The sequence below is a fragment of the Chionomys nivalis genome, chromosome 1 (assembly GCF_950005125.1).
Source record: "Chionomys nivalis chromosome 1, mChiNiv1.1, whole genome shotgun sequence".
In the NCBI taxonomy this organism is placed as follows: Eukaryota; Metazoa; Chordata; class Mammalia; order Rodentia; family Cricetidae; genus Chionomys; species Chionomys nivalis.
This window is the reverse complement of record NC_080086.1, coordinates 165024242-165040925: the sequence shown is the minus strand read 5'-3', so window position 1 is coordinate 165040925 and position 16684 is coordinate 165024242. Positions and strand designations below refer to the sequence as shown.

General features: G+C 47.6%; 1 protein-coding gene across 1 annotated transcript in view; it reads right to left on the bottom strand.

Moving 5' to 3' along the window:
- Positions 1-8846, bottom strand: part of Atp6v0a4 (ATPase H+ transporting V0 subunit a4) — a 41567-nt gene extending 32721 nt beyond the window's left edge. Inside the window, exons 1-6 of the mRNA XM_057765274.1 lie at positions 8730-8846; positions 7544-7622; positions 7118-7212; positions 4348-4473; positions 3712-3806; positions 2322-2448 (exon numbers count right to left, since the gene is read on the bottom strand). Of these exons, the coding sequence (XP_057621257.1) occupies positions 2322-2448; positions 3712-3806; positions 4348-4473; positions 7118-7212; positions 7544-7622; positions 8730-8846 (639 nt within the window). The remainder of the gene's footprint in view (positions 1-2321; positions 2449-3711; positions 3807-4347; positions 4474-7117; positions 7213-7543; positions 7623-8729) is intronic.
- Positions 8847-16684: the final 7838 nt, after the last annotated feature.

Here is a 16684-nt window from a genome sequence, read left to right as displayed (position 1 = left end):
ATATTTCATGGATTTCATGGTTCAGAACAGTGGGGCTAGCCTGGGCATCAGAAGCAGCTGGAAACATCTGCACATCACAGTCTCCGTTTGATACTTCCTAAGGGGGAGCTGTGACTAAGTTGTGACTCACAGCTACTGAGGAGGCGCCCTTAAGAGCACCGCTTAGGCTGGGAGTGGTGGCACACACCTTTAATCCCCACACTCGGGAGGAATGCAGAGACAGGTGAATGTCACAAGTTTCAGGCCAGTCAGGACAAAGGAGTGAAACCCTATTTTAAAACGAAAGGAACAAAGAGACAAAAAAAAAAAAAAAGCCACTTTTTCGGGCTAGGAGTAGCTCAGTGCCTGGGTGCTTGCCTAGTTAGTGCAGAGCCCTGAGTTTAGTCCGTAGCAATGCAAAAGTAAGTCACTGGTAAAGAGGCAAGTATGGATGGAAACAGGGATGCCGGTTTGTTGTTGTTTTTCATTTGAGGGAATGGGGGAAAATTATAAAACTTGTTGTTGAAGGTTCCAATCCAATGAACTCATCGCATGCACTCGGCGTCCCAGAATCAGGGGCCACCTCAGAGGGAAGCCACTTGTCAGGACCAGGAAGGGTCATCAAAGTGTCGTACACCCTTCAAGCCTGCCTTCCTGAGGTTTATATTACAAAACTAATTCATCAAGAAAAAAAAGCCACATGCATAATCCCAGGGCTATGAGGATGAGGAAGAGGGCATTGAGTTTAAGCCAACCTAGGAATACACTGTCTCAAAACAACCAGCACCACTGAAAGGTCCAGGAGCAGAGGGATGCAGAGGCTAGGTAAGGTAATTGGAAATAAAATGTCCAGAGATAAAGCCTGAGAGTCACATCCTGATTGTCCGTCAGAGCCAAATGGGTATACATGATCATAGGAACAGGGTAACAACTGCTTTGCACAACTCCCACCCAGGGAAGCTGTCTGGTCTTTTTCAGAATCTTTGATGTCATCTAGACTCTAGATTCGCTAGACTCAGGGATTCGTTCCGACTTCCAGCACCTGCTGGGTGACCCTGGATCATCTTTCTCCATGCATTCCCTTTATGAATGCTCTCCCATCAAGACAACTACATGTCAAAACTTGACTGTAAAGTGACAATCCAATTTAAAATAACCATAGAAACCAAGCATGATTGACCCATGCATGCGATCTCAACACTGCACAGCAGGCAAGAAGACCAGGACTGCAAGGCCTGTCTCTGCTACCTGGACAATCCAAAGGCAGTCTGGGCTACATGACACTTTATCAAAAACAAAAACAAAACAACACACACACAAATAATAAGACTAAAGGATGCACAGGATTAAGGGTAGAAATTTTCTTATTTTAAACAAAAAAAGCAAAAAACTCATTTCCATGTAAAATTATTACTGCCTGTGGTTAGAAAAAGCAATACAAGAAGATAGTTTAAATATACTGGTGTACTTACTGGAGAGTGTGTTTTGTATATTTTAAAAATTATCCACAGGGAAGAGCGTGAACTGCCCCCTCACTATCACAAATTATGGGATCAAGTTTCTCACAATGGGGTCAGCACAACCCAGATGCAATGAGCAAGCCTCACTCTGGGAAAACCCTGTCATCTCCTCCCCAGATAAATACATGTGTCTTTTTTTTAAGATTTGTTTTCTATTTTATTTTAATGGTGGCTTTCTTTTTTCAATCAAATGAAATTTAAGATTCAAGTTTTTAGCATCAAACCTGGAAGATTACAGACTTGGTTTCTGGGAGTGAAAGAACAAGAGCGTTTAAACATTAATTAGAAGGGTGCAGGAAGGCAATTAGCTGAGGAATTACCAGCGAGGAATGTGTAGCCTTCGGGGAAGAAGCCTGAGGGCTGTAGCAGCCAGTTCCATCTATCTTACCAACATCATCTGGATGCTGTAAGAACCGCAACCCTGAGGTTCCACCCCGGCTCAGCGAGATCCCAGATGACTCTGCAACCTGTGTGCACCCCAAAGCTTGAGAAAGACAGACTCCAGTTGGCTCTGGGTGCGTTTGTGAAGAAAACAGCTTCGGCCTCTTGTGGTACTTATATAGAAAGGTTCTAGAAGCAAGATGCCCACACACTTTGAGGAGTGAACCAACTGTGAGGTGTTAAGAAGAACTGGTCCTTAGATGGGCTCTTCAAACATACTGAATTTAAAAGATGGGGGCGTGGGAAAAATAGAGAAGAAGGGGAAAGAGAAGAGGTGGGCAGGGGAGGACACAGATACCAGCTGGTGGTGAGTGAGGTGTCTTTAGTGCTAGGGACTCCAGGAAGCTCGTGCAGCCCTTTCTGGAGGCCTGAGCCACCCACCGTCACAGGATCCTCCAGAAGCGTGTCCATCTCGCTGAACTTCAAGTACACATTTCCCCGGCAAACTCTCCACAGCAGCCTCTCGAAGGAAGCCATCCTCTCCCTGTGTATCACGCCAGCCGTGAACCTAGACAGCAGCAAGAGACAGCACTGAGGCCCAGGGCCTGTGGGAGGATGACAGGAGCTGCTCACTAACCACACACCCACCTGCCCACAGCTTGTTGGATTGTCTGTTTTCCTCGATACTGCGTCCTTAATCTTGCGATTCTATCTATACTATAGTAACGTTATGTGGCCTATAATACTATATCATATACACATAAATATATAATAAACCATTCCTATGGTGTTATAGTCACTGTCAGTAAATGTTCAATGGTCTCTATGCACCTTTATTTTTCAGAAGCAATGTATTAAGAAACACACACTGAAAAAAAATTTTAAAAAATAAGAAGATAGAAAGAAACACACAGTGATATCCAAATATCTGTTTTACAGCATCCTGGTACTTAGATAACTGCTGGCTTAAACGTCTAACATGCTCTTCAAAAATGTAACTTTTCAATGGTTTATTGCTTTAGATAACGTTGATCTTTTATTACCTTCAAGTAAAATATTTATATAAATGCCATCTTCTTTCCATTTCATTTTTGGTTTTGGGTTTTGGGTTTTTTGTTTTGTTTTTGAGAAAGGGTTTCTCTGTTGTCCTGACCTGGAAGCTTTCTATGTAGACCAAACTAGCCTGGAACTCATAGAGATCAGCCTGCCTCTGCCTGTGGAGCGCTGGCATTAAAGGCGTGTGCAACCATTTCAAATTTCAAATGGTCTATTTCAAATTTCAATAAGCTCACAAATATTTACTGAATAAAAAATTAGGGGCCTCCAGCCACAACGTTCATTAACGTTTTAAACATCGACCTCACATAGACACCCCCATTTTGAACTGCCATATATTTTCGTGAGTATCGTGCCATATATCTACCACTTAGGGTTCATTTTCCTGCTCAACTTTGTCATCTCTAACAACATTTGAAAACTCCAAATATATTTTATCAAACACGGGGGGGGGGGTGGAACATACCTACCTCCTGGCTTTGTCCCAAAGCTAGGGAAAAGCCACAAATAAATAATGAAGCCACATCTGCCCCATATGGGAGCCCTGTACACAGACACTCTCCAGGCTGAAGCCATGAACATAGTCACGAACAAGGGGCCCTCCCTCGCTCACCTCACCAGCCTTGTAGGTTACCCCCGGGTCTGTCCCTGCATCGAAGCCTTGCATTCATACCCAGTTCTCCCTCAGTCGGGGAGATTTACCAAATACCAGGTATCAGGCAAAGGACCAGGAACCTACCCACACCCAACTCTTAGGACATGGAGTAATACTAACCCCAACTTCCCAGTCATGAACGCAGGTATGGCTCTTAACTCCAAGAGACCCGAAGTGTCTTCAACAAAGAAATCGTCAGCTAAGTTGGTTTCTGTCTGAAAGACAAACACCAGCCCTGTCATCAAACACGGGCGCCTTACAAGCACCCGGACCTCAGGATTTGCTTTTCTAAGGAAGCTTTAATCTTCCACAGATCTTAACAGAAGTGAACAACAAAGAGCTCCTTGTCGGGACAAAAACCCCCAAACCTTCCCACACCAACCCTAAGTCTACTCAAACCCGTTCTCCCTTGTTCTGGCTCCCCTTCTCTTGGGTTGTACTTTTCTTATTGAGACAGGGTGTCACTATGTCACCCTGACTGGCCTAGAACTTGATCTATAGGCCAAGCTTGCCTCTGCCTCCAGAGCACTGGGGCTGAAGGCGTCACCACCATGCCTGACCCAAGTGCCATCATTTTTTTTGCATTCCCTTGAACGGGAATCACTGTTGGAGTTCTCCCCACTTCGCTGGTAGCCTGGCCACGGGCCAAGAAACAAAGTGTTTTATCCATAGTCCAGACCAGCCAATTTTTAAAACAGAAACTTGGGGCTCTGAGGAAAGGACCCTTTTTTTACTGACCACACCCCCAAGAAACACCTCAAAAAAGTCCTGGGTTTTCTTTAGGAGGTATTTGAGTTCTGTCAGTTCCAGAAAGCTCTTCTTTAAAGCCTGTTGGCTCTGATTGGCTTCCTGGAGCTCTCCTTCCAGTTTCTCCAGAGTACTCTGGGGAGGGAAGAAAAATAAAGTTGGATTAAAAGTGCTGTGACCCTCATTCTACACACCAACCCTGATCGAGAACTAGAAAGCAGAGGGGCAGTCCCTGTCAAATTACAGCTGAAGCTGGGTGCTCCAGTCGACTGTAAATTAAATATTCTTGTAGAAGGCAGCAAAGGCCTGACAAACACTGTCCAGAGTGTCATCCTCCGACAGTGACAATCCAAAATCACTGAGGGATGAAAGAGAACTCTTGAGGAACTCATGGTGTCTTGTCCCCTTTAGAACTCCAAAAGGTAAGAAAGCAATTTTACACGTTGGAAATCTATTCTGCCCCAAACACACTGTAAAGATGGTTAAAATGTAAGACAGGAGAGTATTCTCTCCTCCCCCACCCATGACCTCTGCCCAGTTCTACGTGGATCCGAAGAACAAAATTTGAACGAGATAAGAGGCCACAGAGAATAGTGAGAAAAAAAGGCAAGAAGGCAGAACTGAACCAAAAACAAAACAAAAAACCCACAACAATTTATTCTCTTGACTGAGCACACACATGAGAGAATAAAGCTTGTATGAAACCTGATGGGAAAAATCACCAGCAAATCAGGAGACATACACACACATAAATCACATGGCATTCAATCATAGAATAGTCTGGAAAAGCAACTTCTCTATTTTGTTTTAGAATGTTCAAAGAGGTAAGTAAGAGAGGGTGCTCTCTTAATTAATAAGGAAAAACAATAAATGGTTAAACAGCAATTACCTAAAATAAGAAAGGAGGCAGGGGACCAGCAAGATGGCTCAGCGGGTAAAGGCACTTGCCGCCAAGCCTGACAACCCAAGTTCCAATCCCAGGACCCACGGAGTGAAGGAAAGAACCAGTTCCTGCAAGTGGTCCTCTGACTTCCATACGCACATCACAGTATGTGCACATGCACACACATGCACACACATGCACACCCATGCACACACATGCACACACATGCACACTCACCCGAGAGACATAAAGAAATGTAAGAACTTGAAAATCAAACAGACATAAAAAGATAACTATTAGAAATCTGGAAAGTGAACAGATATAGCTATTCAAATACAAAGCCCAATAAATGAGACATGATTTATAAATTTAATATTGAAATGTAACAGCCAGGCATGGTGTTTCACCCCTTTAATTTCAGTACTTAAGAGGTAGAGGTAGATGGATCTCTGGGAGTTCAAGGCTAACCTGGTCTACATAGTGAGTTCTAGGACAGTCAGAGCTATATAATGGACAGACCCTGTCTAATAAGGGAGGGAAGGAGGGAGGGAGGGAGGGAGGGAGGGAGGGAGGGAGGGAGGGAGGGAGGGAGGGAGGGAAGGAGGGAGGGAGGGAGGAAAAGGAAAAACCCAGGTCACTTATCTTAAAAAACCTTTAAAATAGAATGGAGAGCTGGGCAGTGGTGGCACACGCCTTTAATCCCAGCACTTAGAAGGCAAAGGCAGGTGGGCCTCTGTAAGTTCAAGGCCAGCCTGGTCTATAGACTGAGTTCCGGGACAGCCAAGGCTACACAGGGAAAATTACAATAGAAGGGACTAGAGCCTGGGCTCAGTGGGTTAACAGTATCTGCTGCTCTTGTAAAGGACCTAAGTTCAGTCCAGCACCCACATGGATCAGAGTGATTCAAAGGCCTCTCTGTCCTCCATGGGCACCAAGCACACACATGGTGCATATACATGCATGCAGGCAAATGCTCAGACATATAAAATAAGTATACCCAAGAAGGGCTGTCTATACCAATGCTACCTTTCCCTCTGCCCCCTGAAAACAAGTGTATACTGTCAGAAAAAACTGAATGCTGGAATTTGGAGCGGTGAGACTTGAAGTTGCCTGTCTCGGCACAGCTGAAGAGTTTACAGAGCAGTCAGTTAAACCAATCAGTCAGAGTCCAGCTGGAGGAACTTTTTTTAAGTTGAAAAGAGCCAGTTCACAAACTTTGTTCTGCCAGGCACTTAAGAGGAACACATCCCGTTCAGCCTGTGCTATGGCACCACATAGATAAGACTCCACTGCCTGTGAGAAACTTCTGTACTCGAAATCTCTCCTCAAAGTGGGGCGAGCTTGCTCAGAGTGGTGTTGAGAAAGGAAAATAGCACCCCCCAATCAGCATGAGAGGCCCTAAAGTTGTACCCTGAGATTTTCCTAGGACACTATCTTAGTTAGGGTTTCTTTTGCTGTGGTGAACAGCAGGACCAAAAGCAAAAAAAGGGTTTCTTTCAGCCCACGGCTCCACATAATAGTCCATTCCTGAGGGAGTCAAGGCTGGAACTCAAACAGGGCAGGATGCTGGAGGCAGGAGCTGAGGTCATGGAGGGGTGCTGTTTACTGGCTTGTTCCCCATGGCTTGCTCAACCTGCAAGAGCCCAGGACACCAGCCTAGGGATGCTACCCCCACCATGGTCTGAACACTCCCTCATCCACCACTAAATAAGAAGATGCGCTCTAGGTGTGCCTCCTCTCAGACGGCTCTAACTTGTGACATGTTGACATAAAACTAGCCAGAGCAGACACGAAGTAGCCCCAGAAAGGAACTATCACCTACTTGTTCACATGTAAAGAATCTGAAAACCTGCCTGACCATCCTCAGCTCAGGGGATGGTAAAGTGAGGCTCTTACCTCCAGGGTGATCATTTCTCGGGGGAGAGGCGTCTCTGGCTCCTTCTCGGGCGTCTGGATTACAATCTCGTTTTTCATCTCATCTTCCAGAAAACCTGAAGGAAAGCACAGGTATCACGACTTCCCAGAACACGAAAGTGGGAGTCCAGCAGAAGAGGTGCCTCGGGCCAGCTGAGTTATGTGGGCTGCTCTAGTTTCTGACCCGCGGGGGGGGGGGGGGGCGAGTGGGGGGGGAGTGAGGGGGTGGTGGTGGTGGTGGAGGGTGTCCATCCTCTTTCCCATGTTGGCTTGGCACAGCTCTCTGCCATGTAACGCTTCCTGAGATGATTCCCAAGGCAGAGGGTACGGGGAACCACGGTAATTAAGTTCTATAAACTAGCTACCTCTTTTGGTTCACAGTTAGGCAATGAGAGGAAAGAGGCTTACGGAGGATTCGCTCCAGCGACTCGCACCTTCGGACTTCATTCACAAACTTCCTCTGGAAGCTGTTCACATTTGCATTGAGCTGCAGGAAAGGGGAACCAGCGGCTCACGTTAGGGATCTGCAGCTACCAGTGTCTTCCCCTCCTCGCTGCATTACCCTCTGGTCGCTGGAGACGGCTGCTAGCAACGCGTTAGGAACACATATGGCTGCGCACGGGATGTATGAGTCCCAGGCAAGTTGCGCCTTCCATTCCTACCCTCCTCAGTGGGGTCAGGAATATGAGGGGACCTAGAACACCGTACAGGTCTACAGAGTGCATCCGGGTCATCAACGAGAATTCACCCTCTGCTGTGGGTAACTCTCAGCTTAGCCTAATAAACATTAGGCCTAGAGAGAGGGCTCAGTGGTTAAGTGTACTTTCCGTTCTTCCAGTTAGGTTTCCAGAAAGCAACTCATAGTCACGCGGAGCCCCAGCACCAGGGCACCCAATGCCTCGGACCTCGTGAGCACCGCACTCAGATGTGTGCGTGCATGCGCGCACACACACCTACTCATGATAAAGATAAAATCTTTAAAAAATTGTTAGTGAGGACTGGCCTCTGGTCGGGTGCTATGCAAAGGACAAGACCAGGGCCTCCTACGAGGGAGCCAAGGTTTGACTTTGACCTTGGTGAGGAAATAAAGAAGGACTTATTTTCTAAATTGGACTCAGTAAAAGCTTGGCAAAGATATAAATGGCCCATAAGAAGCAACACTCCTGATAGCCCATCCCTAGAGTGCCATTACTGGAACTCCATGTCGGAAGCAATTGCCAATTCCAGGATGGATGCATTGCCTCTAGTCTTACTAGTCAGAGAAAACAGATTCTGCATCCACTTTGAAAATTGGTAAATTCACTGCCTAGATCCAGCATGTGGAGACGCTGTGCAAGAATTGAAACATCCACTCACTGAACTGCAGCTTCAAAACATTCCTAGAGAAGCCGTGGGAGGAGGAGAGTAGAGAGTGACCTGCTGAGGGTCAGGAGAAATCTCAGCTGGAAGGTCAGGGTCCTGGAATTCCGCCTATCCTAGCTCTGGGCTCCTCTTCCAGCAGAGTGTGTTTTGTTGCTTATCAAGAAGCGTTGTGCAAGGGCTATCCCCATTGCCACCCCACCTTCCTCTTATCTCCAAAGAATGCAGCACCTACGTCTTTGAACTGAACTAAGCCAAGTTCTCCGAGCTCAGCTACACAGCAATAGGCAGCCTCCACCTGGAGAAAGACTTGGGATAAACACATCTCCTCACTTCGAAACACAGATGCCATGTTGGCCCAGCCTTAGTCTGGAGGGGGAAAAGAGAGAGAGATAAAAGGTAATAAATATATGAAAATCTTAATATGATTTAAATTAGGATTAAAAAAAACCCACTGGGTTACAGCCCAGTAATAGAGTTCTGACATAGCCATGTATGTTCACTGAACACAGCCTAGCTCAATCCCCAGTGCCTGCTAAGCCACTCACACAGACACACAGAGAGACAATGACAAATAAATCAACATTAATGAACCCAAATCACCCCAAACTGAAACTTGGGAGCACCAATATGATGTCATGGCTAGAAGAAGCGTCCCGTCCCCACTTCCAACCTTACCTGCTAGTTACAGCTACAACGCCTGTGCTCTGAAAATAACAGTGCAAATTCCCCTCCAGCCATGAGTATGCAATGTTTAAGTGAGACGTGGAACTTGAATTCTATCCCCAAGATAGTGTACTGTGTGTGTAAATAAATTGCAAACATGGAAATCTAAAAGTTCCAGCGCCAAGCCTTTCAGGTAAGGGGTGCTCAGACTGGGGGATGAGACTTCCAAGGTTGGTCAGAGAAAAGCAGCTAAGGCCCTGGCTCTCCCAGCTGCGTCCCAACCACTCAGTGTACACTGTAAGGAGCCTACTGGAGGCTCAGGGACAATGCATTCCAAAGTGTGGCGTGTGACATTTGTGACTCACATTCCCCCACCTCCAAACATTTATCATGGGCCTGGGAGATTGCTTAGTGGAGAAATGCACTTGCCATCTGGCCGGATTTAACTGAGTTCAAACCCAGAAACCATAACGTAGAGGGAGAGAGCCGGCTGCGGTAGTGTGTGCCTTTAATCCCAACTCTGGGGAGTCAGACGCAGGTGGATCACTGAGTTCAAGGCCAGCCTTGAACTATGTGTGTACATACATACATACATACATACATACATACATACATACATAGAACAAACTTGTAAGGAGTTGAAAGAGCCCCAAAGTTTTCACTAAATAACACATGAGGTTCGGACCCAGGAGGGTCCCCCCCACACACACACCTGTGTGTTCAGTAAGAAGCTGCCTTTCCTGTCACCTTCCGGCATAATCACCCATCCCTGCCACCACATCTAACCCCACAGCCCAAGCCAGGAAACCCCTAAGGTCTGCAGGTCCGGGTCTCCAGCCATAAGGCTCTCAGCCTCCTTTCCTCCCAGGCTGGCACAGACTCCCCTATTCATGTTTGTGTGATCGCCAGGGCCTGCTGCCCCAGATCCCTCCCTGACTCCACTGAATAGCTCTAGGCTCAACTCCAGAGCCAGGGGTTCAGGACCCTCTACTTCAAGGCTTGCCAAGCCTTGACCCTTCCCCTGGTTCTATCCATGAGGGACCCCTCTCCCCAACTCTCTTCCTCCACTATTCCATGTCCAGGCCTCCCAGGCTGACACCTTCGTGTCTGGAGAACCTAAAGGTCTACCTGGTCTAAAGGAGAGCCCTCACACACATTCTTCCTTACCCCTAGAGCACTGATTCATCTTCTTTTCTGACAGTGCACCCCTCTTTCCCATCCCCCTCCACCAAACCATTCTCTAGAACTCTTCTCCTGGACCTTTGGGGCCCACACACCACACAATCATGAAACAAAACAGTCACGGTACCTGGGACACTGACTTCCTTTAGTGTCTCTGCTGGAGCAGAAGGCAAGGGAGGGCGCTTTCCTGGGCTAGGAAGGAAGGCCAAAACGCTTTCCACTGACTGAAGTCCATGTGGGTGCAGGCAGTGAATGGGGGCCTGTCCACAATTAACTGGTTTCCCACGGGAGCCCCCAAGGGGCCCCCATTGCTTCTCTGCATCGTTTTCCTTCGTGTCAACCTAGAAAACCACTGGCCTCTAAGCTCGATTTCACTTCATAACACCCGGCAGGTTCGCAGCCTGCAGACCCTGGGCCTGGGCCCCAGCAGGATGAAGTCTAAGACTCACAGTCAGACCGAGTGGAGGCCCCAGGTGTGGCCTGTCCGCTCGGCTTCACATCTTCACTGCCCTCTCCAGACAGCTGTACTTCCTTTCTCCCTCATCCTGCACCTACCTCAGGGCCTTTGCTCATGCTCCCCAGCTGAGCTCGGAGCCTCAGTCTTTCCCCTCTACCATCCGGATACCCCACACCCCACACGGTCCTGCCGTCGTTCCATCCCTCCATTAGCCCTCCCTGACAACTCTGCCTCCTGTCTGCTGCCAGATTATCAATGACTTGCTTAACAGGTGTTCTATTTTTCCGTATCTCCATAGCTAGAAAAAATGATGTTCTGACTTTTCCTTAAACTCCGCCCCAGAAGTTCCACCAACTGGAGTTGCAGCTTTGCCTTTGGGCACCAAAATGAATCAGAAAGGTTTTTTGAGTTTTTTTTTCTATTCTGTCTGATAAACAAGGCAACACGTTCACAGAACCATAAGACATTAGTTTCATACAGACCAAAAGGCACAACACCAAGACCTTTCTCACCTGAGTTTCCTTGGAGCTGGTTCAGGGTGGAGACCCACTGTCCAATTCCTGCAGCAGGGAGTGCCCAGCAGCAGGGGAGGCAGCAGCAGCAGGCGGCAGCCACAGTCAGTTGTGGTTTTCAAGGTGGCCCAGAGCCCAGTGGCAGGGAGGCTGCCTAGCCTTTCCCTCTCCACACACTGTCCCAGCTCCCTCTCCAGAGGCCACTCTGTTGTATCAACACATCCTGCAGTGGGTGAGCTCAAACCTGCCACACCGGCCAGCCCTGCTCCACCCTAGCCCCAGCGGGCCCCGCCCTCAGCGTTGACCTTGAGTCCCCACTGCCAAGCGAGAGTTCTCTTGGGGGTGACTTGCCCCTCAGGGAACTGAGGTTGGGGACGAGGTTTCCTGGGGCCTTAGAAGGGCAAGACAAGACAACAGGCTAGTTCAGCTCCTACACAAATCAAAATACTCCTTCAGTCTCAAGAATGAGGCTGGGTGTGGCTTATTGGTAGAGCACTTGCCTAGCAGGTAGGAGGTCCTGGGTTTGATCCCAACACCGCACAAAACAGTAAGAATGAAATCACATTAGGAAGTTGGTTTAGAAGAGAACAGAGCATCTCATTCACTGTCCGTAAGTACTTTCCCAGATGCTGTGTTCCTCAAGGCGAAGAGGCAGGCAGGTGGAGCCTTAGAAGAACCCAACACTGCCATTTATTTTGTGGTGATGAGAAGAACAGAGCGAGTCAGGTTTCTCCGGGCTCAGAAATTTCCTCTGCAGCAACCACCTGCCTGCCTTGATGTGAATGAATTTTCCAGAACAGCTTTTCTAGGTGGTTGTGTGCCAGTTCCCTTTGGGTACCCACCTAGGGTCCCCAAAATGCACCCAGTGGGTCCTCAAATGAGGGGTGTTTTTAGTTGGTTCCCCCCCCCATTTTATGGTGTGTATGTATGTGTTTTGTTTGAGACAGGGTCTCACATAGCCCAGACTGGCCTTGAACGTACTAGGTGGACTTTCTGATCCTCCTGTCCCCTCTCCCCAGTGCTGGGAGAGCAGGCATGTGCCACCACCCCTGGTTTATGTGGTGCTGGGATTGAATCCAGGGCTTCATGGATACTAAACAGGCACACTGCTGTCTAAGCCACATTCCCAGTGCTTGTTTTTCAGTGGGGTTTTTTTTGTTTGTTTTGGTTTTTTTTTTTTTTTTTTTTTTTTTTGGTTTTTCGAGACAGGGTTTCTCTGTGACTTTGAAGCCTGTCCTGGAACTAGCTCTTGTAGACTAGGTTGGCCTCGAACTCACAGAGATCCGCCTGCCTCTGCCTCCCAAGTGCTGGGATTAAAGGCGTGCGCCACTACCGCCCGGCACCGGCCAGTGTTTCTTATGGAAAACGTTAAAATATCTGTCAGAATAGAAAGACTAGCTCTCATGCAAGGACCTTCTAAACACATGTCACTCAACTGCAAGAACTTGAATTTTGTGTCATCTAAACTCCGCTAATTATTAATACTTTAAAGTTAATACCATATGTTATATAATTTCTTTCAAAAACTGTCAACATGTCATATACCTCTAAAAGAAAAAGATTCTTTCATAGACACACTCACACAAAGTCATGATCACTCCTCAAATTCAACGATAATGCTTTCATATCAAATATCCTACCAGGGATGTCTGCCCTGGCTTTAACTGTCAACTTGACACAGCCTAGAATCATCTGGAATTTGCCAATCCCATGGGTCATGAATAAGATCACTATCACAGTTTAAAGCCAAATTTGAAGCAGGCTTAAATTAAATACTGGCCAGGTGGATGAACTCTAGCCAGGTCTGTAATCAGGTTCCCTGGAAATGGCCCTAATTCAAGTTTTGCAGGGATTTAAAAAGGCAAAATCTGTAATTCACTACATTTCCCCATGAGGTCCAATCAAGGACAAACATACATCCTGAAGTACCTTCTGCCTACGTCCAGTCAGGGGCAGGAGTACATCCTAATGTATTTCCTGCCCATGTATCTCCCACCCACAGGTGAAGAAGCACACCCAGTGCAGATGGGTCAAACAAACTTGTTTAGGGGAGTGAAAGCACCTGGCCTGTTTTCCTCCATAAACATTAGCCTCCAGCATTTTGGGAACCATCTGTCCTTGAACAAGGGGCTTGCAGTTCGAAGGCATTTTTGATTCTTAGATCTCTAAAGCATAGTAATTCAAACCTAATTCCTAGTAAGGGTCAGGCAGTGGCAGCGCACACCTTGAATCTCAGTACTTAGGAGGCAGAGGCAGGTGGATCTCTGTGAGTTGAGGCCAGCCTGGCCTACAGAGTGAGTTCCAAGACAGTCAGAGAGGTTACACAGAGAAACCCTGTCTCAAAAAACCAACCAACCAACCAACCAACCAAACAAACAACAACAACAACAAAACCTTTGGTTCTCACAAAGTGAGTTAATGAAGAATTATTTGGATTGTTAGTCTGTGGGCATGTCTGGGGGTGTCTTATTGGGAGACGTAGCCCGTTGTGGGTGGAACCATTCCCTAGGCAGAGAATCTTAAACTACGTAAGACAGGAAAAAAACAGATGAAAGCAAACAAGTAAGGGTGCATTTATTCTATTTTTCCCTTGACTGTGGATGTGATATGACTAGCTGCTTAAGCCCTTGCTTTGACTTCTCCAAAATGATAGACAGGATCGTGGAAGTGTAAGCACAATAAAACATCTCCACCTCTATGTTTGGTTGGTTGGCTTTTTTGTCGGTATTTGTGTTGTTGTTGTTGTTGTTGTTTTTTCCACAGTCACAGAAATGAAACCAGTAGAATATCAAAGACTCGGATGAGCTGGGCGGTGGAGGCGCACACCTTTAATCCCAGCACTCGGGAGGCAGAGGCAGGCGGATCTCTGTGAGTTCGAGACCAGCCTGGTCTACAAGAGCTAGTTCCAGGACAGGCTCCAAAACCACAGAGAAACCCTGTCTCGAAAAAACAAAACAAAACAAAAAAAAGACTCGGATGTTTAGTACGCCAGTCAGTCCCATGGTTCCCACGCATGGTTAGCACTATTTTCTGAGAATCACGACAAATGAAACTTCATTTCAGGGGACAGCAGGGAGGACAGTGTGTAGAAAGCTTGGAAGGCTGAGAAGAAGCTGTAGTTTCTAAACGGAAACAGTGGAGGCCATGACTGAGGGAACAGTATTCTGAGAGCTGGGAAGTGGACACTGAGACCGGAGAGGCAGAACTTGACCACGCCCTCTGTGGTGGGTTGAATAAGAATGTCCCTCATATGGTTGAATGCTTGGTCCCCAGTTGGTGGAACTGTTTGGGACAAATTGGGAGATATGGCCTTGAGGGCAGAGGTGTGTCACTGGGGGTGGGTTAGCTGTGAGGTTTCAAAAGCCCATGCTACTCCCAGGTAGCTCTCCCTCTGTGGTTTGCACCTGTGGGTCAGATGTGAGCTCTCAGCCATTGTTCCAGCAAGGCCACAGCTGCCTGCCAGCTGCCAGGCTCCCTGCCGTGACGGTCATGAACTAGCACTACAGAGCCATGAGTCCCGAATTAAATATTTTCTTTTGCATTGGTCATGGTGTCTCTTCATGGCAGTAGAAAAGCAGCTAAGACACCCTTCCTACCCTCCATGACAGAGATGTCTGTAAGTCCAAACTCAATGGAGTGGGATAAAGTTCCAAAACTGAGGTCGGAATTTGCAAAGCAGAACAGCAAAACACAGGCTGAAATCCACGTGAGGAGCCATGGTGGCTGATGTGGCCGCCCTGGGGGTGTTAAATCAGCAGGACACTTCGGGTTGTAGGAAAGGCAGCGTGAGAACAACCAGCTTCAGAGAATGGAAGAGTTAGTTAGGTAAGAGCTCAGAGAGGGGCCCCCTCGGGAGGTGGCACTAAACAGGTGTGGAAGAGTAAAAAGAGGGAGTTTGTTGGGCAGACATGGGAGGGTCCACCTAGAATCCCAGCATTTGGGAGGCAGTGATGGAAGGACCTAGATTTCCAAGCTTGTCTAAGCTACAGAGCAAGGCCTTGTCAAACACCACACACACATACAAGCATACACACGTGCGCACACACATGCACACATGTGCACACATTCCTGCGCTAAGGTTACCCTCGGGTAAGCATTCGTGTGTGATATGAAGATCTTCATGATCTTCTTTCCCCCTTTCCCCCGTCTCTCTTTCAGAGAGGCCTATTTTTCTCTTCCCTAGATTTCCTTATCAATTTTTTTTTTTGCTGGTTTCAGTTGCTTTTGGGGGGGGGTGTTGTTTGTTGAGACAAGGTCTTGCTATGTAGTCCTGGCTATTCTGGAACTCTCTATGTAGAGTAGGGTGAACTTGAATTCACAGGGATCCTCCTGCTCTGGGTTATAATCAATTTTTAAACTCATATTCCTTCCAATCCCCCAACCATCTATCCTTAGTCAAATATATAGCCATTTCTTTTGCCAGGCAAGATGAACAACCAGATAAACTGTTCAAATTTCTCCCCAATGAGATCTACATTCACTGCAGTCCTCCAAGGATGTTCCAGAGAGAGGCTCTTGCACGGTAACTGTCCTTTTTAAGGTATGTCGGCCCAGTATGCAGAACCATCTAGAAACCCAGTACATACCTTCTCTTACTCTGTCCATGAGTCATGGAGAATATGCCATGCGGCCACACACGCAGACTTGCAGGAGAAGGCAGTGCAGCAAGAGTGGGAACCGTGGGCATTAGTGGGAACCGTGGGCATTAGTGGGAACCGTGGGCATTAGTGGGAACCGTGGGCATTAGTGGGAACCGTGGGCATTAGTGGGAACCGTGGGCATTAGTGGGAACCGTGGGCATTAGTGGGAACCGTGGGCATTAGTGGGAACCGTGGGCATTAGTGGGAACCGTGGGCATTAGTGGGAACCGTGGGCATTAGTGGGAACCGTGGGCATTAGTGGGAACCGTGGGCATTAGTGGGAACCGTGGGCATTAGTGGGAACCGTGGGCATTAGTGGGAACCGTGGGCATTAGTGGGAACCGTGGGCATTAGTGGGAACTGTGGGCATTAGTGGGAACCGTGGGCATTAGTGGGAACCGTGGGCATTAGTGGGAACCGTGGGCATTAGTGGGAACCGTGGGCATTAGTGAGAACTGTGGGCATTAGTGGGAACTGTGGGCATTAGTGGGAACCGTGGGCATTAGTGGGAACTGTGGGCATTAGTGGGAACTGTGGGCATTAGTGGGAACCGTGGGCATTATAGTGGGAACTGTGGGCATTAGTGGGAACCGTGGGCATTAGTGGGAACCGTGGGCATTAGTGGGAACCGTGGGCATTAGTGGGAACCGTGGGCTTCTTCATTCTGTAACCTGCTAGTCTTCAGTGCTCGCTGAGGTCTGCTCAACACCTCCAGTTGACAGTGGCGTCTTGT